Source organism: Coenobita brevimanus, chromosome 8 (assembly GCF_032717465.1).
Source record: "Coenobita brevimanus isolate Jiangsu-jjx chromosome 8, ASM3271746v2, whole genome shotgun sequence".
In the NCBI taxonomy this organism is placed as follows: domain Eukaryota; kingdom Metazoa; phylum Arthropoda; class Malacostraca; order Decapoda; family Coenobitidae; genus Coenobita; species Coenobita brevimanus.
The window spans coordinates 33,820,752-33,847,289 of record NC_136961.1 but is presented as its reverse complement, the minus strand read 5'-3'; the positions used below and the strand labels follow the sequence as shown (position 1 = coordinate 33,847,289).

The window sequence follows — 26,538 nt, the reverse complement described above, 5'->3', positions numbered from 1 at the left end:
GTTGTGGTCTTGCAGTGGTGTGAGGTATTGGTATGGTGATTGTGTTGTGTGGTAAGGTGATGGTGATGTAGCATGTGGAATTAAGGAGGAGTAAACTGTTGCACCAGTCGAACAGGGCAGTACTCCCAAGATGGATGGAAAGGTGACGACATGGAGAGCCGGAGCTCCCATTTAATCAGCCCAGGGACTAGTTCCTGACCATTCTCCTTTGCTGAACTTTTTCAGTGTTTCAGTAACACAAAGAGTAGTCCAGCATGCTCTCAAATACATGTTTCTCTAACTGTCAACACCAAACTACACACACAGTACACACTACACTTCCTTGTCATAATTAAAAAAGAAAAAAAATGGCATTAGTATATAAGGCCTCGGAGTCTCCGGGGGAGGGTGACCATAAACTACCCCACCATCCGCCCCTCTCCCGGTGAAGACTCAGAGAGATGCCTGGAACCACTGTCTGACTCACTTCTTCATTTCTTCAACATTCCCAGCCTTTCCTCTAACGTTCTCTCTGTTGAACACCACCTCTCCTCCTCTAAACTTCACCTTCTCTTCTTGACAGAGACTCAACTGTCTGAGGCAACTGACAACAAACCCTTTTCTACTTTCTCCTACTTTCTCTATACTCATTCAAAGCCAAAGGTGGCTGTTGTGTATATGTACCCAACGATTTATATTGCTCTTGCGTTCCTAAACTTGATTCTTCTGAATTCTCCACTCTTTGGCTTTGACTTTATGTTATTCTCTGACTAATATATCTGTGCTGTTTATTTATCTCCCAATTCTACTGACTATGAAAAATTCTCCGACTACCTTTCTTCTACAGTGGAACACATTCTGTCCATTTCTCCTTTCTCTGAAATCTCCATTCTAGGAGATTTCAATGTTCACCACCACCTTTGGCTCTCCTCTCCTTTCACTGATCCATCTGATGAACAAGCCTTCATCTTGTTTATCCTTAACAACGTACAGCAGCTTGTAAAGCACCCTACCCGTATCCCTGACCGCCTTGAAGAGAGCTCCAACACACTTGACCTTTTCCATACAACTAATCCTTTTGCTTAAGCTGTTAATCTTTCCTATCCGTTGGCCTTCTCCAGTCACAACCTAACTACCTTAACCTGTCCTATCGTTCCGGTATGGCATGTGGACCCTCCAAAGAAAAGTCGTCTGTGGCACTTTGGAGCTGCAGATTGGGAGGCCCTCAGGCATTACTTCTTTTACTTTCCATGGAATGATTATTGCTTCCATGGCCGGGAGCCATCTGAGTGTGCCTTACAGAGGTTACACTCTTGGGCATGGAAGAACACATTCCCTTCTCATATCCTCTGATTGATGCAAAAAGGCCTTGGTTGAATCACGCTTGTTCTCATGCTGTCCACAAGAAGGAGAGCTCCTATATAAGGTACCAGAGCCAACCCACCCCTGAATCATATCTCGTTTATGTTTCTGCCTGGATCCGTGCAAAATCTGTTCTTCGCTCTGTTAAAAATAATTTCATCTGTACTAAATGCTCTCAACTCTCCAACTCGAATTCTTCCCGCTCCTTCTCTTACTTGCCAAAAACCTTTCTAACAACTTTACCTCATCATCCTTCCCTCTTCTTTTCTGTTCTGATGGCTCTGTAGCTATTTCTTCTACTAAGCAGATCTCTTCGTTCAGACTTTCTCCTCCAATTCCACCTTAGACGTTTCCAGTGCTGTTCCTCCATCACTTCCCCCTCAGACTTCCTTATGGCTGACATTAAAATTTCTTCAGCTGATGTATTTTCTGCCATCACTGGCCTCAATACTAACAAGTCATATGGGCCTGATGGAGTCCCTTCTGTTGTCCTCAAGAACTGTGCTTCAGTGCTTGCACCCTGCCTAGGTAAACTCTGTCGCCTCTGTCTGTCAACTTGTACCTTTCCTTCTTGCTGGAAGTTTGCTCTCATTCAACCAGTCCCAAAGAAAGGTGACCATTCCCAACCCTCTGACTATTGTCCAATATCATTAATATCATGTGTCTGAAAAGTTTTCGAGTCAATTCTTAATAGAAAAATTTTAAAGCATCTTTCCTATCACAACCTTCTTTCTGATCGTCAACATATGTTCCATCAGGGACGCTCCACTGGCGATCATCTCACCTACCTTTCAGACTCCTGGTCATCCCCCTTCCGGGACTTTGGCGAAAACTTTGCCATTGCACTTGACATCTCAAAGACTTTTGATCTAGTCTGGCAAAAATCTTTAATTTCCAAACTGCTCTCTTACTGTTTATATCCATCTATCCGTGCCTTCATCTATAGCGTCCTTTCTGGTCGTTCTATAGCTGCTGTTGTAGACGGCCATCGTTCTTCTCCTAGATCTATCAACAGTGGTGTTCCACAGGGCTCTGTCCTATCACCAACTCTCTTCCTTTTATTCATCAATGACCTTCTAAGTTGTACATCTAACCTTATCCACTCATATGCTGATGATTCCACCCTTCACTTTTCCATTCAGTTCCTGCAACGTCCATCTCAGCAGTTGCAGCAACAAACAACGGATGAGACTACAGCACACCTAATGTCTGATTTGGCTTATATCTCAGACTGGGGTAAAGATATTCCTATTGTTGTTAATGCATCAAAAACTCAGGTTTACACTTATCAACCCGACACAATCTTCCAGAAGAGTACCCACTAATGTTTAATAAAATCCAGTTCAATCCTGCATCATTCTTGAACAAGCTTGGGGTTTCATTCACTCGGAACTTGTCTTGGAAAGATCATATTGCATCTCTTGTAAAATCTGCCTCCAAGAGATTAGATGTGCTAAGCCAACTCCGCACCTTCTTTACCCCTGCATAGGTATTGACTTTATACACGTTTTTTTTTTTTTGCCCCTGTTTAGAGTACAACTATCATGTGCGGGCAGGCTTCCCACATACAGCGCTTCTCAATAGGGTGGAGTCAAAGGCTTTTTGTCTCATTAACTCTCCTCCTCTTAATGGCTCCCTTCAGCCTTTGTCTCTTTGTGGCACAGTTGCATCTTTATCTCTTTTCTATCACTTCTTCAATGATCACTGCTCCTCTGAACTGTCTGCTTGCATTCCTCCACCTCTATGACGGGTGCATAGCATCCATCTAGCAACAAACTCTCATCCCTTTTCTGTCCAACTCTCTAATGCAAGAGTTAACCGTTACTCCCAGTCCTTCATTTATGCAACAGGTTAATTCTGGAACCATCTCCCTCTGTCTGTATTTCCTACTTTCTATGATCTCAAGTCTTTCAAACGTAGTGTGTCCAGGCATCTCGAGATGAACGGATCTTGAATTTGGCTCTCTTTTGCATTGTTTTTGTTTTTATCTTGGAAGGAACAGTTTGTGGGCTCTGGCCTTTGGTTCCTTCTTTCTTGCATAAACAGAAAAAATAAATTCGTACTCACGCACGCTGCATGAGCGTGGATGTTATATTTTGATCGGTGTGTGTGTGTGTGTGTGTGTGTGTGTGTGTGTGTGTGTGTGTGTATAAACAGTTTTCATCGGAATCAATCAAAATTGGTGAATGGAGTGCCAACTAGTACCAGAATAAAACCTTTTTTTTTTTTAGAACAATAGGTCAAAGGTCAAGGTCATGAAGCACGGGCAAATATTTTTGTTCCAGTTTAGACTAAACACTGTCGTATGTAAAGGTTTTAGGCAAAAGTTAAGGCCATGGTCACTTAAACGTTTATGATTTGATTTGAACCAAACTCAATTGAACAGTTAAGGATCAGGGAAGAACAAAGGGATTCACTTGTGAGAACAATAAGTCAAAGGTCAAGATCACAGGACAAACTAAAAACTTCGACCTATGTCTCTGTGTGTGAATAACATAACTAAAACAATTTTGATCTGTTTTTGGATGAGAGCCGGTGGATGAGTCGAGGATCACCCTAGAGTTTGATCTCTTGTTCTTGAGAACAATAGGTCAAAGGTCATCATTACATGACAAGGTCAACTTATAATGTTTTTATCTAATGTGTACTAAATTGTGTGGACAGATACAAATGAAAACAAGGATAAAGAAATTCGATTTCAAGAATAATTCAAGATTCGAGGTAACAGGGAATGGTCAAAGTTCAGGGTCACTGAGCAAAGTCAACTCACACACTTTTGAGCTGGTTTACACCAAAATGGGTGGAACGGTTAAGGGCTGGGCATGAATGCAGCAAAACTTTATTTTTCCAGAAATCAGTCAATGGTCAGGATTACGGGGAAAAGTAAAATATTGGCCCTGAGACCAGTTGGTGGGTGTGGATATTGCACTCTCCAAGTGCTCCTTGTTGAAAATTGTTGTCTTATGATTGATACTGCAATCATTTTGAAGTACAGGGTGACCCAAAAAAACTCCCACATTTCAAAGGAAATGAAAAAATATTGGTTAACCTGGCCCATCCCGACGCAGTGGTACGCCCCAGTCCCGACATTTTTGGACCTTTTTTTGGGGGGGGCTCAAACATCCGCTTTTGGTGAGAAACATCGAAAATTCATAGTGAAATCGCTCACCTGAGGCTTAAAATACTCGATCCAGGTAGGAGTACCTCCTTACCTTACAGGGTTTTCTATCAGGCTGGCTGCAAAGAAAACGAGTTCTATGGGAGGATAACTATTCTATACCACTCATAAACGGTATTTATTTATTTATTTGGTACGAATTTATATCTCGTACAAGAGTATATTGGTTTTCAAACGGTAATATAGGCATTATAAGCATTGTTTCACTCACTAACTCATCACCATTCCTGACCTTTTTTTGCCACATTACCTGACCATCATTTCTGACTGTTTCTTCCTCTAATGTTTGTCCTCCACATTGTCATCAATTGGGGAATCACTCTGGCCCTGATTTTCACACCGTGGCATGACATGGCTTTACTGGCCGGGTCACTGATAACAGGCACCTGTTGTTATATCAAATCCCAATATGCAGTTGACACTATATTAAACTTCACTTCATCCAGTTTTAATTACTCATTATATAAATTAAATTGCCAAAACATTACCAAATATATCTGTGTAGTTTATCGTGCCCCCAATGCTTCTTCAGAAGCCAGTGTATTTGATTCAATATCCATTCAGTTGAGTAACCCTGACCTTGCCCTTGGCAATGAAATTACCATTTTGGGTGATTTTAACATACACAATGTTGAATGGTTATTGCATTCTGCCCGGACTGACGACACTGGTCTAGAATGCGAGCTGTTTACGGAATCGTTTAATCTCACCCAGTTGGTAAAGCAACCAACCAGAATACCTGATAATCCTGACCATAATGCTCATCTCTTGGATTTATTCTTGACAAATAATCCAGATCAATACAGGATAGAGGTACTGTCACCACTTGGATCCTCTGACCACAATCTCATCAAAGCCTCATTAGTTAACCCTCCTACACCTCCCCATTCTGAACCTGTCAGGGTGACCCGATGGCACTTTGACAGGGCAGACTGGGATGGATTTAGAAATTATCTTGCTGATGTTCCATGGCAGTCTTTCTTCTCTAGTGATCCCAATTCTACCCAGTCCCACATCTGCGACTTAATACTAGCTGGTATGGATTTATTCATACCAAGTCAACAATTCACTAAAAGATCAAACTCTCCAAAATGGTTTGATGGCAATTGTGCCAGAGCAACAGCCCAAAAGTCATTAGCATATAACTCTTACTTAAAATCAAAAACATCTGAATCACTCTCCCAATTTAAAATTGCTAGAAATCATGCAAAAACTGTATTAAATCTATCTAAATCAAACTTTCTTCAAAAGCAAGCATCAAAACTACTTAACAACCCTAATGACAATAGAATATTCTGGTCAACTCTTAATTCTTTCAATAATAACTTTAACAAGTCATTTTCCATTCCCCCACTAAAATCTTCAGATGGCAATAATACAAATGACCCACGTGGGAAAGCAGATATCTTTGCTAGTACCTTTGCCAGAAACTCTACCATAGATGATACAAGCCAGAATGTCTCAGTACTGGAACTTGATTCTCCCGAAATTGCCCCACTTAAAATACAGACAAGATACGTAAAATCCATCCTAGACAAATTACCTACGAACAAAGCTCCAGGCCCAGATGGAATTTCGCCAATTGTTTTGAAAAAATGTTCCCCTGAACTTGCCTCTGTCCTAGCTAAATTATTCAGACTATGCATACGTACATCTTTATTCTCAAATTCATGGAAAGAAGCCAATATCCACCCAGTTCCGAAGAAAGGAAGTTCGTCTGACCCCTCCAATTACAGATCAATTGATGTCACATCTTCTCTTGGTAAGGTATTTGAAACTTGAATTAATAAGCATATTGTTAAACATCTTGAATCCAACAACTTAATTAGTGATAGACAATACGGTTTTCGCCACGAAAGATCCACCATTGCCATACTCAATCTCTTAACTCATACGATCCATCAATCAGTTGATCTTTTTGGAGAAACTCATGCAGTAGCTCTTGATATCTCTAAAGCTTTCGACAGAGTATGGCATCGTTCCCTGCTGTCCAAACTCCCTTGCTATGGACTAACGTCTTTTGTTCCTTTGATTTCTTCTTATCTTAGTGACAGGAAAATAAGAGTAAAAGTAGATGATGTATATTCGAATTTCCACTCAACTCTGGCGTGCCGCAGGGATCAGTTCTGGCGCCAACCCAATTTCTGGTTCATATTAATGATCTCTTATCTGTCACTCACAATCCCATTCACTCATATGCAGATGACTCAACACTACATAGTTCATTCACACTCAGACATCCATTTACAAAGTCTAATATCTCTACCTCTCAACTCAGTACAGCCATCTCCATAAATCAAGATCTATCTACAATCAGTGAATGGGGACAAAACAACCTTGTCTCTTTTAATGCTATCTATCTATTTATATACCTAGGCTGCTTCCCCCAAGGAAAGGGAGGTAGCCGAGACAGGACGACTCACTCTCCATTTACTCATCCATTCAAACACATTTATTCGCATCTTAGCCCCAAAGGGGAGAACGGACAGACCCTCACCGCACCACACCGCACAAGGGTCAGCTGCACAATGCAATCAGTGACATCCGCAGCAGGGCCCGACAGCAGAACTGGTTTACCCCTGCCACATCATAATAAACCCATCCCCTTACCCGCACCTGACCTGACTAGCTGATCAGACCAAATGTGGGAGAATATCCCCTCAGGGCTGCATCATCACTTATTCATTCACAATTTCTCTCCATTTATTTCTATCACGCACAGCCAATCTTCCTTGCTCAACAGACATCCCTCTCGCATCCAGCGCTCTCTTCACACTGTCCATCCATCCTATTCGTGGTCTCCCTCTCAGTCTTACACCTCTCACATCAGATCTAGTTATCTTTTTCACCAATCGCTCATTATCCATTCTCTCCATATGCCCAAACCATTGCAACACCCTCTGCTCAACTCTACCAGCCATCTCCCGAACAACTCCAGTTCTCCTTCGCACTTCATCATTTCGCACTCGATCCATACGCGTCACTCCACACATACTCCTCAGACACCTCATCTCCATTACATTCAAACTTTTCCTCTCTGCTACACCCATATTCCATGTTTCAGCCCCATATAATGCAGTCGGTACCACAACACCCTCATACAGCCTTCTCTTTACATCCATTCTAAGCGAACGACATTTAAACACTTTTTTCATTCCTCCCAGCACCTTTCCTACTTCATTTATTCTAAACTTCACTTCTGCATCTATTCTTCCATCCACAGCAACATGTGACCCTAGATATTTAAAACAATCTACCTCCTCAAGCAACTCACCATTCAAAACTATATTCATCCCCCTACCATCTATCAACCTCGTACACTTCATCACTTTACTCTTATTCTCATTTACTTTCAATTTCCTCCTTTCACACACCCTTCCAAACTCCTCTACCAACTGTCTCAATCTCTCCTCTGAATCAGTCACCAGTGCGGTATCATCTGCAAACAGCAGCTGCTTCAGATTCCACTCTCCTCCATCAACATTTACCAGACTCAGACCACCTAAAACTCTTGCATTCACCTCCCTTACAACACCATCCATGTAAATATTAAACAACCAAGGCGACATCACACATCTCTGTCGCAGCCCCACTCTCACGGGAAACCAATCACTCACAGCATTTCCCACTCTTACACACGCTCTACTATTTACATAAAAACTTTTCACCCCTTTTAGTAACCTACCATCAAGTCCATACAATCTTAAAACAGTCCACAAAGCCTCCCTATCAATTCTATCATACGCTTTCTCTAAATCCATAAATGCTAGTAAAACTAAATATATACAGTTTGCTAATAGACAGATATTGCCAGATTCGTACATTACCTTCAGTGCTACTAATATTCCCATCTCCAAAAGTATTGAAATTCTTGGTGTTTCACTTAACAGTGCCCTCAGCTGGACCTCTCATGTCAGATCACTTGCTAAAACCGCTTCAAAGAAACTTGGATTATTGTAAAGAGTCTTCTTCTTCGCCGATGAGCAGTTAGCTATAATTTATAAGAGTCATGTGCGCTCTCAGCTTGAATATTGCTCACCATTGTGGAATGGTTGTGGAGAGGTTGCATTAAGACAACTAGAAAAAATTCAGAATAAAGCTGTTAGAATCATTAACAACCCTGCCATTACATATAAACTACCTCCCCTGCAAGTAAGAAGGAATGTTGTCTCCCTTGCATTATTTTACAGATATTTTTTTGGCAACTGCTCAGACGAAGTTGCATCCATGGTGCCACCTCTCCATGCCTTCCCTCGTGCTACATGGGCATCTGGTAGCGCTCATGACTGGAATGTCACTCAATCATATTGCAGAACTTCTGCCTATCAGAATTCTCTCATTCCCCAAACTGCATCTCTTTGGAACTCGCTTCCCCAGAGTTGTTTTCCTCCAAATTTCAACCCACAACTGTTCAAGTCTGTTACAGATATTTTATGAACAGAGGACACCAGTAATCTGGTGTATGGATTATTTTTTTTACCCATTTGTTTTTCCTTCCTCCGTTCTGTTATTTATATATATATATATATATATATATATAAAAGGTGAATTACTGAGAAAAGGTCATGCAGGGGGGGGGAGGAGGTCATGCTAGGTAAGGCATTGTTCCTGCCTGGCATCTTGTAGAGGAAGGTGTCCCATGTATACGTGCTAAAAATCACTCGCAAAAATTGAAAATTGTGCAAATTAGGGACCTTGCAATGTCCTTGCAATGTTGCCGAGTTAATTTACCTCTCCGGGATATGAGTGCACATCATGTGAGGACGTGAATTCACGTCTCCGGGACGGGGCGGGTTAAAGATAATCAAAATATTATTTTCACACATGAAACTTCGTTCAATACAGTTTAAATTCATCATGTTTTAAAGATGACATCCTCCAAATGGTGGCCGTCATTGTCTATACCAGCTTGGAGGCGATTTCTGAAGGCTGCCATGGCTTGACGGGTCATGTTAGGTGGAACAGCGGCTATCTCCTGCTGAATAGCAACCTTAAGGGCTTCAAGAGTTTGGGGTCAATGAGTATACTGTACACTCGTGATTTAAGGTAGCCCCACAGAAAAGAATCACGAGGGGCAAGGTCAGGGGAACTGGCTGGCCACCCAACATCACCATGCAACGAGATCACCCGATCCGGAAACATTTCCCTCTGCAATAGCAGTGATCTTTGAGCTGTGTGTGCAATAGCTCCATACTGCTGAAATCACACATCAAGTTCTTCAAGCTCAAGGTGTTCGAGTTGTGGCCTTGGTCATATGTTACGGTAACAGTTACACCTCCCTCTTCAAAGAAATATGGACCCACGATGCCAACATCAGCAACAGTGATGGGGCTACCTTAAATCATGAGTGTATACTCATCGACCCCAAACTCTTGAAGCCCTTAAGGTTGCTATTCAGCAGGAGATAGCCACTGTTCCACCTGACATGACCCGTCGAGCCATGGCAGCCTTCAGAAATCGCCTCCAAGCGGGTATAGACAATGATGGCCACCATTTGCAGGATGTCATCTTTAAAACATGATGAATAAAAAAAGTATTGAATGAAGTTTCATGTGTGCAAATATTTTTATTATCTTTAACCAGTATTATTTTCATTTACCTTTGAAATGTGGGAGGTTTTTCTGGGTCACCCTGTACTATAAATAATGGTAGCTTGTGCTGAATGAATTCAAACTAATATTGTGCCGAGACAGAATAATGCCCAGCATTTTAGGAAAAAAAATTTGCTTATACAGGCTCACTCTTTGTCAACTCTGGGTGTTTTGGCATATTGTGTGCAAAAAAGGGTTTGGCAATAGGGATTTGCAATAGTGTAAAAGCAGAGAGAGAGATGGTGGCTTACGACTAGGATGAATGGAGACGGGAAAAGATAGACATACGAGTACTTTGGGGAAGGTGGTGGCTCAATCGGTAGTGAGGTGGCTTCCGGTCCTACCGGACCCAGGTTCAAATCTCCGCTGGGGCAGGGACCAGTTTAAGGATTTGAATTTCATTACGGCAGACTTTACCTATCTAGCAGAAGACCCGCCGACATGTTGTAAAAATACCCCCGTTAATACCAATACACCAGTCCTGTATGAGACAACCCTAGCATGTATTCAATATGGACGGTAGGTATTAGCGCTGAAGTGGTGACATGTAGAGGTGTACGATATGTAGGAGGACTACTTGGCCTGGGGAGCAGGTTGAGAAGCCTATGCCCAGAGTCGAGCACATAAAAAAAAAAAAAAAAAATCCGCTTGTTGGCTCTTCAAATAATTTGCAGCGCAAAGTTTATCATGCTGAAAAGTGTTTTTGCATCATTTCACATTATGCCAATGTTATATATGAATATTTTTATATATTAAATATCACTGATATTCGAATCTGTACTAAAACTTATTCCTCCATCATGACTCAAAAGAGGCAGTTTTAAGGGTTGCAACAGTTGAGTATGCATGAAAACAGTATATTTCAACCCACAGTTTACAATGAGGAGTAGACTGTAGCACCAGTCGAGCAAGGCAGTACTCCCGAGGTGGATAGAAAGCTGATGACAGGGAGTGCTGGAGCTCCCGTTTCATCAGCCCTCAGGACTAGTTCCTGACCATCCCCCTTTGCTGAACTTTTTCAGTGTCTCAGTTACACAGAGAGTAGGACAGCATGCTCTACAACACATATTTCTCTAACTATCTACACCAGACTACATGCACAGTACACACTACATTTCCTTTTCCAAATTAAAAAAAAAAAAATCATGGCGTCTTATCACCCAGCCTCGGAGTCCCCAGGGGAGGGAACCATAAATGCCCCCACCTTCCGCCCCTCTCCCGGTGACGACTCGAGGTGCCCGGAACCACTGTCTGACTCTCTTCTTCTTCATTTCTGCAACATTTGCGGTCTTTCCTCTATCTTTCGCTCTGTTGAGCACCACCTCTCCTCCTCTAAACCTCACCTTTTTCTAACTGAGACTCAGCTGTCTGAGGTGACTGACAGCAAACCCTTTTCTGTATCCTCCTACTTTCTATATACTCATTTCAAAGCCAAAGATGGCTGTTGTGTATATATACGCAATGACTTATCTTGCTCCCGTGTTCCTGAACTAGATTCTTCTGAATTCTCTACACTCTGGCCTCGGCTTTCCTGTCATTCTCTGACTAAATATATCTGTGCTGTTTACTTATCCCCTAATTCTAGTGACTATCAAAAATTCTTTTGACTATCTTACTTCTACGATGGAACACATTCTATCCATTTCTCCTGTCTCTGAAATCTCCATTCTAGGAGATTTCAATGTTCACCACCACCTCTGGCTCTCCTCTCCTTTCACTGATCCACCTGGTGAACAAGCCTACATCTTTTCTATCCTTAATGACCTAGAGCAGCTTGTACAGCACCCTACTCGTATCCCAGACCGCCTTGGAGAGAGCTCCAACATACTTGACCTCTTCCTTACAACTAATCCTTCTGCTTACATTGTTAATCTTTTCTCTCCGTTAGGCTCCTCCAACCACAACCTTATCATCTTAACCTGTCCTATCACTCCGGTATGGCCTGTGGACCCTCCAGGGAAATGTCGCCTGTGACATTTTAGAGCTGTGGATTGGGAGGCCCTCAGGCAGTACTTCTTTCATTTTCCCTGCAATGATTATTGCTTCCATGGCCGTGAGCCATCTGAGTGTGCCTTGCGCATTATGGAGGTTATTCTCTTGGGCATGGAAGCATACATTCTTTTCCCATATCCTTTGACTAACGCAAGAAAGCCTTGGTTTAATCACGCTTGTTCTAATGCTGTCTGCAACAAGGAGAGGGCTACAAAAGGTACCGGAGCCAACCCACCCCTGAATCACATCATCTTTACGTTTCTGCCCGGAATTGTGCTAAGTCTGTTCTTCGCTCTGCTAAAAATAATTTCATCCATACTAAATTCTCTCAACTCTCCAACTCGAATTCTTCCTGCTTCTTCTGGCACCTTGCCAAAAACCTTTCTAACAACTTTACCTCATCATCCTTCCCTCCTCTTTTCTACTCTGATGGTTCTGTAGCTATTTATTCTATTGATAAAGCAGATCTCTTCGCACAGACTTTCTCCTCCAATTCCACCTTACACAATTCTGGTGCTGTTCCTCTATCACTTCCCACCTCTGACTTCCTCATGGCTGACATTAAAATTTCTTCAGCTGATGTATTTTCTGCCATCACTGGCCTCAATACTAACAAGGCATATGGGACTGATCGAGTCCCTCCTGTTGTCCTCAAGAACTGTGCTTCTGTGCTTACACCCTGCCTAGGCAAACTCTTTCGCCTTTGTCTGTCAACTTGTACCTTTCCTTCTTGCTGGAAGTTTTCTCTCATTCAGCCAGTTCCAAAGAAGGGTGACCACTCCCAACCCTCCAACTATCATCCAGTTGCGCTAACGTCCTGTATTTCAAAAGTTTTCGAGTCAATTCTCAATAGAAAAATGTTAAGGCATCTTTCCTATCACAATCTTCTTTCTGATCGTCAGTACGGGTTCCGTCAGGGACGATCCACTGGCGATCTTCTCACCTACCTTTCAGACTCCTGGTCATCCTCCTTTCGGGACTTTGGCAAAAGCTTTGCCATTGCACTTGACTTTGCACTGAAAGGCTTTCGATCGAGTCTGACATAAATCTTTAATTTTCAAACTGCCCTCCTGCGGTTTCTATCCTTCTATCTGTGCCTTCATCGCTAGCTTCCTTTCTGGTCGTTCTATAGCCGCTGTTGTAGACAGCCATCGTTCTTCTCCTAGATCTATGAACAGTGGTGTTCCTCAGGGCTCTGTCCTGTCACCAACTCTCTTCCTTTTTTTCATCAATGATCTTCTAAGCTGTACATCTAACCCTATCCTCTCATATGCTGATGACTCCACCCTTCACCTTTCCATTCGGTTCCTGCAACGCCCATCTCAGCAGTTACTTCAACAAACAAGGGATGAGGCTGTGCCACACCTAATGTCTGACTTGGCTCGTATGTCTGACTGGGGTAAAAATAGTCTTGTTGTTTTTAATGCATCTAAGACTCAGTTCATACGAGTACACCTATCAACCCGTCAAAATCTTCCACAGGTATACCCACTAATGTTTACTGTAATAATATTCAGCTTACTCCTGCATCATCCTTCAACATACTTGGGGTTTCATTTACTGGGAACTTATCTTGGAAAGATCATATTACATAGCTGTTTTTCCGATAAGTGATACAGCATAGCCAACCTTACACCCCTGGCAGTAGATCTCCCACTTCGACCCCGCCCTTCCTCATCCATTGTCCTGCTCACTCCCAGACCCTCTATCTCTTCCTCTCAACCTTTCCTCACCCATCGTCCTCCTCACTCCCAGACCCTCCACTAGCTCCTCCTCCCCAACCTTCATCACCAATTGTTAACTCCTCGCACCCCCATCCTCCCCCTTTTCCCAACCCTTCCTCACCCACCACCCTCCTTTCTCCCACCACCTCCTGCTTCCCCTCGTACAGCACTAACTGTGGTATGCTCCTTGAACTCTCCCAGTTGCTTCAGATTCCCAGGTAACAGGTTTATGTGTCTCAGGCTGACGAGGCGGGGAAAGGGGCGTCACGGAATATTTGTGATCATCCTAGGTTGCGGGAAAGCTGATAACCCTACGGCATATCTCATGAGAACTGGTAAAAGGTTGTTTGGTTCACGACGATAGTCGAATAAAATAAATCACTACCGACCCCGGTGTGTCTCACATGAATGAACGCACCACTATTTGGATGCCTGTGTTGTTATACTTTGGTTATAAATATATCTTCCAGGTGTATGGCACGTTAATCATTATCAATATAATACGTTTACTTGCATGCAATTGATTGGAGACCAGTAGAACTGCACATTGACAAATTATCACTGAGTTTGTTTCGCGCGAACAGCCGACTGAATCTCGGTCAAGTTCATAGCAACCACTGTTACCAGATAAAACATCAACATGTTGGTGGACTAGGTGGCCTCGAGTCATCTGCTCGCAACTGTACCTCCCGAAATCCATAACCCTGTTTTTATCTTCATTTCTTACCACAAAACAAGCCGTGAGTGGTGGGGTGCTCAGATTTCAATCACATTGATTCTTAAGTACTGATGCTGTTGTAAACAACAATGAAATGCATTCAGCTCCTCAGCGTAATCTAATTGCTATGTTTATAAAAATCGTGACATCAACATTTACATCGCTCCCAATATTTACTAGATAAATGTTGGAATGACTCCGTCTAACTGTTAATCACCCAGTCCTTGATTACCCTGTAAAACTGAACAAGGCTGAGCTAGGCTATTTAGGTTCATTTATGGCGTTATGTGAGCAATAACCCCCAACCTTCCCTAGGATTTAAACCCCTGTGAACCCTCTAGACCATCAGGAGTCCCACTGATTATATAGTTACCACTTGTTACAGTAGATGGTTTCCTGGGATACTTGTACCTCACTATATAGTCACCTGAATGTGACACTACATACAGTAAGTGGATGTTGGATGCCCTTACACACAAAAAAAAATGCAATTGTTAAAGCTGTGCGACAGAGCCAAGATTCCAGGGGCTTGAATGATGAGTGAATGAGTGTCTGGCTCATGTCAATAGACATGGTGTTGATAGTTTTTCCTTATCGTGGGCTCTCCTCCCTGGTTTTTGGATTCTACCTCAACTCATCCACAGATGGGAGAATGATGTAAGGATGATGACGATGAAAAGCCAGGAAAGAAAAGATACTGCAAAAATTCCCCTAGGTCATTTTATAACAATGTATGCAAGAAAAAGTACTTTCACTGGCTTAGCAGTGAATGTATTCCCAGACTGAAAGACAGTGTAATAGACGAGTCCTTGCACATACTTAACAATGGACAACTTTGAGTCCTTGCACACACTTAACAGTAGATAACCCGGATTATAGTCTCATTCAAATGTTTTTCCGATTTCAGGAAGTAGACTTCGCCCTGGGTCCATTTGCATATGAATGGACAAGATATACTTGGATGGATTTCTCACGATATGTGTCTCAAATTTCATACAAGATTTTTGCTGCCCGTCCTCGTCCTGAGGTTGACCCGTGGGGCTTCCTGCTGCCTCTGTCACCACTGGTGTGGGCTGCCTTGATGATGGCGCTGTTGTCAGTGATCACTATCATGCTCTTCCTGCCATCCTGCCTTCCCACTAGCACACGACACACAGCAAGGCGGGACACGAATATCTTTAACTGTGTTCGGGTTCTTTTCCAGGAAGGTAACTTTCATATAAACTCTGAAAAGAAAAAAAATGAATTAAAAGTTCGTTGGGCATTATATCCACGCTAAATGTGTAGTCGAGGGATTCAGTATTATCCTAGTTTTGTCCGGAGAGTATTTATTGCTAAGAATGCATAACCAATGACTTACTGAATTAATACCCATCCCGAACTCTTGGTCTTTTTCATTTCTACATTAAACTGAAGAAGTTATTTCTCTAGTTGTACAGGTAAGGATAATAATGCTTTTGCACGTCTGGATTACTCAACTAATCTAGTAATAGTGATATTTTTAATATTTTCTGTCCAGATTATCACTGACAATTTCAGGCAGATCTCTGTAGGTATTTTGCACAGTAGTATGATATGTAAAGTATACATAACCGATCTAATCTCTGCATGCACATCAAGATGTTTTGTGTCAAAACAGACGTACAGACAACTACTGGCTGGTGGTGGTGGGAGCGAGTGGTGCTGGGGGTGTGGATGCTGATGATATTGGTTCTGACACAGAGCTACACTAGCAACCTTATGTCTCTCCTGGCAGTCAGACACATCATTAATCCTTATGAAGACCTCAGAGACGTACTTGACTCTGGCGTTGGGATAATTCTTATGGAGTATAATGTGAATACCCAGTATTTACGTGTAAGTGTTATTACTACAGCCTTACTCTGGAAAATATCCTTATTCTTATGAGCTAACATTAATGCCACAAAAATTTAGCATATATACCCAGCAGTAACCAAGACTGCCCCACTTGATTACATGTATTTTTTCATGTTTATTCAAATTTCTTCATTCTAGGCGAATACATAAATTCAAACAAATATCTGATTAATATTTGAATTTGATTTATGTATCTTCCTTTAACAGTTCACAGCAACCTACATGGCCACTGCACATCATACCATAATATAATATACTATAAAGTGGTGGCACGAGAGTATTTAGCCCTGGAGTCTCCGGAGAAGCGGTGGTTGGGTGGGCATGAACACTAAACAACAGTTACTTCCCAGGTGACGACCAAATGAGATGTCCCTGACCTTCTCTGGCAGTCTAACTTTTCTTTTGTGCAACATTCGCGACCTTTCCTCCAAGTTCATCTCTGTTGAACACCACCTCTCTTCCTCTAAACCTCACCTTCTTTTCCTTGCAGTAAAATGATCATCATAGGCTTCTTATTGCACACCAGTGAATCCTCCCTAATTTACATGTTCATTTCAAAGACAAGGTGGCTGTTGTGTGTACTTGTATGTACGCAACAACCTAACTTGCTCTCGTGTTTCTGAACTTGAGTCTTCTGAATAACCCAGAATATGGCTTTGGCCCATGTAACTCGCTCACTAATACTCACAACCACCTTTGGCTCATTTCTTCATTCGGTAAGCCACCTGATGAAGAAGCCAGCATCTTTTCTTAATGACCTGTTGCAGCTTGAACAGCGTCCTACTTGTATTACTGACCGTCTTAGAGAGAATCTGAACTTACTGCACCTTTCTCTTACAATTAGTCCTGACTATAGTCGGTCTTACTCTCCTTGGGGCTCCTCCAGTCAGATTCTTATATTAATAATGTGTATTACTGCTCCAGGAAGGCCTGTGAATCCTCCAAAGAAACGGTCTGTAGCCTTTAAGTGCCGTTAATTGGATAGCCTTGATTAACTTCATCTCTGCTCTCCCATGGATGAATTATTGCTTCCTTGGTTAAGAGCCACCAAAATGTACTTTGTGGATTAGAAAAGTTATTTTGTCGACCAAATAACCAAACTTCTTTTCTCTTACCTTTTGAAGGATTAAAAACAACTTGTTTTACTTTTCTAGTGCTGTCCATAATAAGGGGTGGATTTCAAGAGGTATCGGGACGAATTTACTCCTGAATCTCCTGCGGTCTATGTTTGTGGTCAGAACTGTTTCATATCACTCATATAAATCTGTGATTTTGAATCTTCCCGCTCCCTCTGGCACATTGCCAAAAGCCTCTAGAATAAATTAACTGCGTCGTCATTTGGAAGATTCAGATGTTATCCCTTCAGTTCTCTACCCCCCCCCCCCTTCACCTCTCCTTTTGACTTCTTTGTGCATTTCAGTTGAATAGCTTCCAAAAATGTACATTCTGTCCTCACTGTCATCAGTATTATTATGGTGTATGGGCCCACTTAAGCCCTCGTTTTGTTCTCAAGAACTGTTCTGTGCTGAAACCTAGCCTCGACAAACTCTTTGCCTCTAGCTGTCAACTTGTTCCGTGTTCCTTCTTGCTGGAGATGTAATAATTCAGCGTTAGCTGAGGAAGAGTTACCACTCCCATTTCTCTGACTATCCCCACATGCTCCACACCGTTCACTGTTGCGTATTTGAGAGGTCACGTAACTGCTGTTGCCTCTCCGAAATGATATCGATTCGTCAGTCTTTATATTTTTTGCCTGGAATTGTGAGATGGAGTCAGATGCATCTGAAACGCACAAGAGATAAACTACTATCCAAATACGTTTGTTATTACAGTTTTTCTTTGTCGTTCCGTGGCAGACATATGGTGTAGACTTGCGTATTCGGAAAACATGTTTTGAGCTGCATATATCTGTGTAAACGTGCTGAAAAGTATGCAGGCTAGATGAGCGATGAATAAAAGGCTGATGGTATTTCGATGGAGGTTTTCTTCACAACATACATTTCTCCCTTATATCTGAATTTTATCGTGATATGGAAATATTCAGTCGTTATGATGTCAAAGTTATTCCTTTTAGTACCAGTTGTTTGAACATAAATGAAAAAAAATAATGTTGAAGAAAATTCCGATGAGGAAAAGTTGAGATAATATCAACAAAAAGAGGAATATAATTGAATAGATATATATCTGTGTATATGGAACGCAGGAAAAATCAAGCAATTGTTCCACGTCGTGAAAGGGGATGGTAAGAGTCTAGGTGTATATTAAGGGATCCATATGAGATACCAAATTGTAAAAAAACTTGTCTAGGATTCATCATGCACTTTCTGGTGGTGCCAATTCGATTAATGTCAGCTGCAATTTGACCCCAGTGAAGTGTATGGTCTCGGCTGACACCTCCAGCAGTAAAAGCTTTACTGTGTTGTCTTGCTTCAGTCTTTGAATGTATCCTCAACAGGAATAATTTGAAACGCGTATTTACGTCTGAAGATCTTATTTTTGGTCGTCAGTTTGAGTTCTAACAGGGACACTTCATTGGCGGGATTCTCACCTTCATTTTTTTTCTTTACTTTGTATCAATTGTCATTTGCGACTCTCATTAAAACTTTGCCACTGCAGTTGACACATCAAAGGCTTTCGACCTAGTCTGAAACAAATCTTTAATTTCCAAACTGTCCTCTTCCGGTTTTATCATTCTGTCTGTAGTTTCATCTCTAACTTGTTTTTTTGGTCGACCTTTAACAGCTGTTGTAGATTTTATATTCCGGCTATCAGTTGTGAAGTTCATAAAGGTTCTGTCCTGTCACCAAATCTCATTTTTATGCCTATGCCTATGTTGGAGGGGTCATTAAGTGATTGGTCTTTCTCTCCGTGCTTGCGTGGATCAGTGCGTCCGTGCATCTGTAACACTTTTCTGGCCGCTATATCTTTAGAATGAATTGGCGAAAATTCAGTAAAATTTGGTCAGAAATGCAAAATGAGGTAATGAAGATCTGGCCTACCTATGGTGGGTGCGATGTCACCAGAACTGATGGACAGATTTCCACCAAACTTCTTTCAATGATGCAGTATGAGATGATGAAATGATTAGCTCAGCTAGATCAAGGGATCAAAGGCGGTCATAAGATGTTGACTGTTTTTTTTTTTTTTATGTGTCCGACTCTGGGCATAGGCTTCACAGCCTGCTATCAAGGCCCAGCAGTCCTCCTACACATCATACACCTCTACATGTCACCACTTCGGCGCTAACACCCACCGTCCATATTGAATACATGCTAGGGCTGTCTCATACAGGACTGGTGTATTGGTATTAGGAGGGGTATTTTTACAACATGTCGGCGGGTCTTCTGGTAGATCAGTAAAGCCTGATTTAATGAAATTCAAATCCTTAAACTGTTCCCTGCCCCAGCTGGGATTCGAACCTGGGTCCGTTAGGACTGCAGGCCACCTCTCTACCGATTGAGCCACCGCCTTATCCTTGTGGACATGATATTTCCTGAGCTCGTCAACAGATTTCAACAAAACTTTTGTCAGTGATACAGAATGATTAGACAGTGAACCAAGTATGTCAGCATAGTCAATGGGTCTAAGATCAAGGTCATATGGGGTCGACTTAGTTTATCCTTGTGGGAGCAATATATTCTGAACCCACCTTCGGATTTAGACCAAACTTTTGTCAGTGATGCAGCATGAAGGTACAAAGAACTGGTTAGGTCAGCCAGGTCATGGAAGTTGTATGGCGAATCTGTGCGTGAGTCTTGGTGAAGGCATACCAAGCAAAGCTTTGTGTTGACAACTCAGGGCCCAAGCTCTTGGCGATTCATTCTTTTGATCAGTGATGTGAGATGCACAGCCGAAAATATCCATCCATATGGTTATGACTCCACCCTTCACATTTCCACCCGCTTCTGTGAGATGCACAGCTGAAATTATCCATCCATATGGTTATGACTCCACCCTTCACATTTCCACCCGCTTCTCATAGCGCCCAACATAGGAGGTACTAAGTCAGTCCCTTGATCCTTTGTTAGTAGTCACCACGAGGAAATGCAGCTGCCAGCCAAAGCTCCGTACATGCGAGGTCACCATTAAATTCTTACGAGTAGACTATTAACTGGGAAACGTGCCAGTCCTTGGATTATTAAATCGCTTAGAGCAGCCTGTAGCTTCCTGGTTAAACCCTATATATCAGTTAACCGGAGAGCAAGCTGTTGCCTAGTTAATGCACAGGCACAGTGTGGATATGAGGGGTGAGGTCCAGAGGCTTGCCTGATGCTTTCAAGGGAGCCAGCAGTCGATCAGGCCCCAGCGCCTCTCCACTGCGAGACCATGCTTCATTTCAGCTGATCCACCCCCTGCAGCATCGACCCCTGGTACGTTAAAAAGATCCCGACGGGTGCCAATTAACTAACAGGGCCTTCAGCGACCCACAGCCCGTCACAGGTTGAAAGTAATAGTAGTAACCGTTAACTCGGGGCTATCCATGCCCATGCTCCTAGTCTATGTATTGCCGGCAGTATTTGATCTTGCACACTCGTACATCCTTATTACTCTATACTTACAACTAATATAAGTATGCTGGAGGATTCTTATGCTGCAAAATCCTCACCTTCCGTATCTCTGTATACATCTATCATATAAGGAAATTTTTAAACATAATAATATAATCCGTAATAATGTAAACTCAGTCATAATCTATACACATTTGCAGACGTGCATATTGACTGAGTGCATATTGATTGAGTGGGGTGTGCCTGCTGAGGTAGTTGAGAATGGGAGTGCGTTAGTGGACATTTGTGCTGGGAGGGGGTTGGTGATAGCCAATACCCTCTTCAGGCATAAAATGATCCACAGGTATACATGGCGAATGATGAGAAGGGGGGGTGGTGAACTGAATGAAAGGAAGGCAATGATTGATTATGTGTGTGTGGATGAAAGGATGCGAAGATGTGTAATGGATGCAAGAGCTTATAGAGGTCGGGGAGTGGACTTTCTGACCACTACTTGGTGGTGGCCAGATTTAGAATTCAAGTAAGATGGAGGAATAGAAGAAGGGAAAGACGAGAGGAAGGAGTAGTTGCAAGGAGAGTGGAAAGGTTACAAGAGGATGAGAAAAAGGCAGAGTATAAGAGAGAAGTGGAAGAACGATTGGGCGAATACGAATTGGAGCAGATGGGAGACGTGGAAGGTGTGTGTAGGATATTTACAGAAGTAATATGTACAGCTTGTGATGTGGTGTGTGGAAGGAAGAGAAGACGGAGGGGGGTGCAAGGAACAGCGTGGTGGACTGAAGAGGTGAGACAGGCTGTGGCTCAAAAGAAGAAAGCATACAATGAATGGATGAGAAATAGGGATGTGGAAGAAGTTAACCCATATAATACCGTGGTTGCGTTTTCGCAACAGTAAACATGCATCAACATGATGGAACCTGTACTGACTGTGTATGGCCTGGGAGAGAACTAGTAGCATTCAGTGCAAGGCTGACAGTCATAGCTAACACACGTATTCTGTGTTTCTCTTCTAGGTACCATAGTTTATTAATGAGGGTAATCTAAAAAAGCAGCAAAAGTTACTTCACCATGTCTACACACAAACTAAGGTAAGACCTATACTTATTATAAAATTTTTCTAGATTTTTTACTTTTAACATGAAGCCAAGACATTTCTAGTGCTGTTTACCAAATACTGAGTATTTTAAGAATTTCTATGTACTTCAAATCCTTTTGAATATTTTGCCTTTTTTGGAGGATGCAAAAACGCAACGATGGGAAGGTGTCCCTGTGTAAGTGTTGCATTTTTGCAACGATGGGCATCAAGCCCCATACACTGTAATACTTTAGATTTATACAGTATAAAGAATTATATTTATAAAGACAACACAGAGTGTGAGCAATATTTATCAGTCTAATATAGCATTTTTTTTTCCCTCCACAAAGGTTTGACGTTGAGTGAGATAGCAAAAGAACTTGACAGAGTGCTGGAAGATGAAAACAGCGAAGATGAAGATAAAGATGAGATAGGGGTAACAAGGTCAGAGGGCCAAATATCTGTCTACATAACACCACCTGTAGACGGGAATGTTACAAATGAAGACTCAGGAGAAGAAGATCAAGTTGACATAAAGAATTTGCCTGGATCGCAACTTCTCAGTGAAGCTCTGATGGGACCTTCCACAGAAGACATACAGCAAGAAGTAGTAGAGGAGAGTACTTCAAAGCCCGATACATCACAATCGAATGGTAGAAAGTCTAATGTAAAAGCCAAGGAGAGTGCTAAGATGAGTGGTAAAAAGACAAGTCAAAACGTAAAGCGCATGAAGATTCGACAGTGGGTTGAAGAAGACATGCCTTCCAAACACGAACTCACAAGCTATCCCTATAAACCTAGTATTACTGATATACCTCGTCAACCCCATGAAGTATTTGATCTCTTCCTAGACATCACTGCAATAGAAAGGCTGACCAAAGACACAGTATTATATGCAGTTCAAAGAGGTAATCATTCATTCCAGCTATCAAGCAACGAGATGAAGGTTTTTATTGGTATATTATTGCTCTCAGGATACTGCACTGTGCCACGACGTCGTCTTTATTGGGCTACAGAAACTGACGTAAGAAATGACCTTGTTGCCAATTCGATGAGAAGAAATAGATTTGATGAAATTATGAAATATTTCAATGCAGCAGACAACACTCAGCTTCAAAAACAGGACAAGTTTGCAAAAGTACGTCCGTTCTTGGATATATTGAATGACAGATTTATCATTTTTGGAGCAGCCTTTGGACCTACAACTGTGTCTATTGACGAATCCATGATTCCATACTACGGAGGCCACCCAACAAAACAGTTTATAAGAGGCAAGCCTATCCGTTGGGGTTACAAAGCATGGGTAGCAGCTACTCCACTTGGGTATTGCTACCATATTGATCTGTACCAAGGGAAATATGAAGGTAAAAACCATACAAACTATAAAGACACATTTGGTTTAGGAGGTGAAGTTATACTAAACATGCTTGACCAATTTGAGTTGTATTATCCAGGTAGAAAATATTCACTCTTCTTTGATAACTTTTTCACCTCACTGAAATTACTAGAGGAAATACAACAAAGAGGTCACTCTGCTACTGGTACAGTTCGGATCAATAGAACAGAAAAATGTCCGCTGAGTAACAAAGCACAGTTTGAGAAACGTCCCAGAGGAACTGAAGAACATTATATGGAGAAGGATTCTGGCATCATCATGGTAATGTGGAATGATAATGGTGTGGTTACAGTGGGAACTACTCAGTACGGTGTGAATCCGAAGAAACAAGTGGAACGTTTTTCGGCATCAGTGCGCAAAGTAATTACAATCCCAATGCCTCATGTAATTGGAAAGTATAACTCAAGTATGGGTGGTGTTGACAGAATGGACCAGAATATAGCAAAGAACCGTATAGCGATAAGGAGAAAGAAATGGTACTTTCCACTTCTCGCATACCTACTGAATGTATGCACGAATAACGCATGGTTATTTGCCAGGGAAGGGGGCTACAAAGAAGACTTTTTAGCATTTACACGTCAAGTAGTCCAACACCTGTTAAAGACTTATGGATCTGCACCTTTGAACCCTGGAAGACAGAAAATGCTTGTAGCGAGTAATGCATCTACTAGTGATACCAGGTACGACAATCTGGGTCATAATATCCAAAAAAGTGATCCAGAAAGCCGTCGTCGATGTCGATATTGTAAGAGCCAAACTTTGTACGTATGCAAAAAGTGCAGTGTTCCTTTGCATGTCAAATGCTCATCAAAATATCATAGCATTTAGATTCACTGATAATGTACAATATGGGTTTCTATTGAATTAAAGGAGAATATTTGTGTTATTGAGTTTTGGAGAATATTTTTCAGTTTAAAATATCAATACCATGAACAATTTTCTTTCTTGAACTGAAAGTTAAGTACTATACTTATTATTTTTATGTTTATATAATTGTTATAGTTCACAATACATTTGATTGAATTGGTAATGGAATCAATGTTTTGTTTAAATAATGCAATACAATTTAAAATAAATTTAAGAGAGAAATGCCTTTTTAATTAAACCTGTTTTATTCCATATTGCAGTGGGATATAAATATCATTATTGTGTAATATCATTCGACTATGTGCCCATCGATGCGTTTTTGCAACGCTAGGTGTGGGATGTGTGCCCATCGTTGCGTTAATGCAACAAATAAAAAAATCCAATTACTACATGAAGGAGAACCTCATGTGTAAAATATCATCTGAAATGATGCAGTAGTATCATAATGAACATCATATATGAACAGTAGCTAAATCCAACCACCTTAATTTTTTACGGGCATAAATGGGTTAAGAGGAGGAAGAGAGAGTTATATGTAGAAAGAGAGAGGTGAAAAGATTAGTAAGAGAGAGTAAGAAGAGAGTGGATGACGAATTTGGAAGGAATTTGAGTGTAAAGTGCAGGGACTGTAAGAGAATGTTCTGGAAAGAGGTGAAAAGAGTAAGACAGGGTGGAAGTGAAGTTAGCAGGGGAGTGAAAGATAAAAATGAAAGATTACTAGTGGAGAAGGCAGAAAAAGTGAGCAGATGGAGAGAACACTTTAAGGAATTGTTGAAAATAGAGGATGGAAGTAATGCCAGTATAAGTGGCTGGGGAATGGCTGGGAGAAGGAGGGAGGTGAGAAGACAGGAAGAAATCAGTAGGACAGAAGTTGTGGAAGCAATGAAGAAAGTTAAATCGGGGAAAGCCCCAGGAATTGATGGAGTGTGTCGTGAAATGCAGAAGCATGGGGGAGAGAGAGTAGTAGAATGGATGTGGAAGATGTGCAGATTGGCCTGGGAGGAAGGTAGGGTCCCGGAGGATTGGAAGTCAGGTATAATTATTCCCTTGTACAAGGGAAAAGAGGAAAAAGAAGTGTGTGGTAATCATAGGGGCATTTGTCTTCTTAGTATAATAGGAAAAGTGTATGGTAGGATACTTATTGACAGAGTTAGAGAAAGAACAGAGAAATTAGTTGGAGAAGAACAGGGAGGCTTTAGGAAGGGAAGAGGTTGTGTAGATCAGATATTCATTCTTAGATCTTTAGCAGAAAAGTTTCTAAAGAAGGGAAAGAAGTTGTATACGGCTTTCATGGATTTGGAGAAAGCATATGATAGGGTGGATAGACAAGGATTGTGGAAAGTATTAAGAATATATGGAGTAGATGGGAAGTTGTTGAATGCTGTGAAGACTATGTACGATGGTGCAAAGGCTGCAGTGCGTGCGGATGGTGAACTAAGTGAATTTTTCTCTTTGAAAGTTGGGTTGAAACATGGATGTGTCATGTCTCCATGGTTGTTCAATCTGTACATGGATGGGGTAATAAAAGAGGTACAAGGTAGGGTAGTGGATGTTGGAGTGGCCTTGGTGAGAGAGGATAGTGTTTGGAAACTCCCTGTACTGTTGTTTGCAGATGATACTGTGTTGTTGAGTGAAGACGAAAGGGAGCTGCAAGGCTTGGTGGATGAGTTTGGGAGAGTGTGTTAGAAATGGAATCTAAAGGTGAATGTAGGGAAGAGTAAAATGATGGTCTTTGAGAGAGGTGAAGTCAGTGAATGTACAGCGAAGTTGGATGGTGAGGAATTGGAAAATGTGCGTACGTTTAAGTACTTGGGTAGTGTGATGAGTAAGGATGGAGGTTTGCAGGGTGAAGCGCTTGAAAGGGTACAGCAGGGAAGAAAGGTTGCTGGTTCTTTGAAATCAGTGATAAGAAACAGGGAAGTGAGCATGGAAGTGAAAAAGTTACATGACAGTATTGTGATACGAACTCTAACGTACGGAAGTGAAGCTTGGACGTTGTTGGAAGGACACAAGTCAAGAGTAAGAGCAGTGGAAATGAGTTATTTAAAAGGAGCCTGTGGAGTCACATGGAGAGACAGGCTGACGAATGAGGATATAAAGGAAAGTTGTGGTGTGGATGTGGAATAGGAAGCGTTATGAGGAACACACTGAGGTGGTTTGCCCATGTGGAGAGGATGGAGGGTGAAAGACTGACGAAAAGAGTGTATGTGAGTGAGGTGGAGGGGGGAAGAGGGAGGGGGAGGCCGAGGATGAGATGAAGGGATGGGGTG

At 41.8% G+C, this 26,538-nt stretch overlaps 1 protein-coding gene across 1 annotated transcript in view; it reads left to right on the top strand.

Annotated features, from left to right (window-relative positions):
- The window catches only part of LOC145407416 (glutamate receptor ionotropic, delta-1-like), a 417,443-nt gene that overhangs the window by 24,334 nt on the left and 366,571 nt on the right, over positions 1–26,538 (top strand). The window contains exon 4 of the mRNA XM_080278347.1: positions 15,452–15,752. Within this exon, the coding sequence (XP_080134473.1) occupies positions 15,452–15,752 (301 nt within the window). The remainder of the gene's footprint in view (positions 1–15,451; positions 15,753–26,538) is intronic.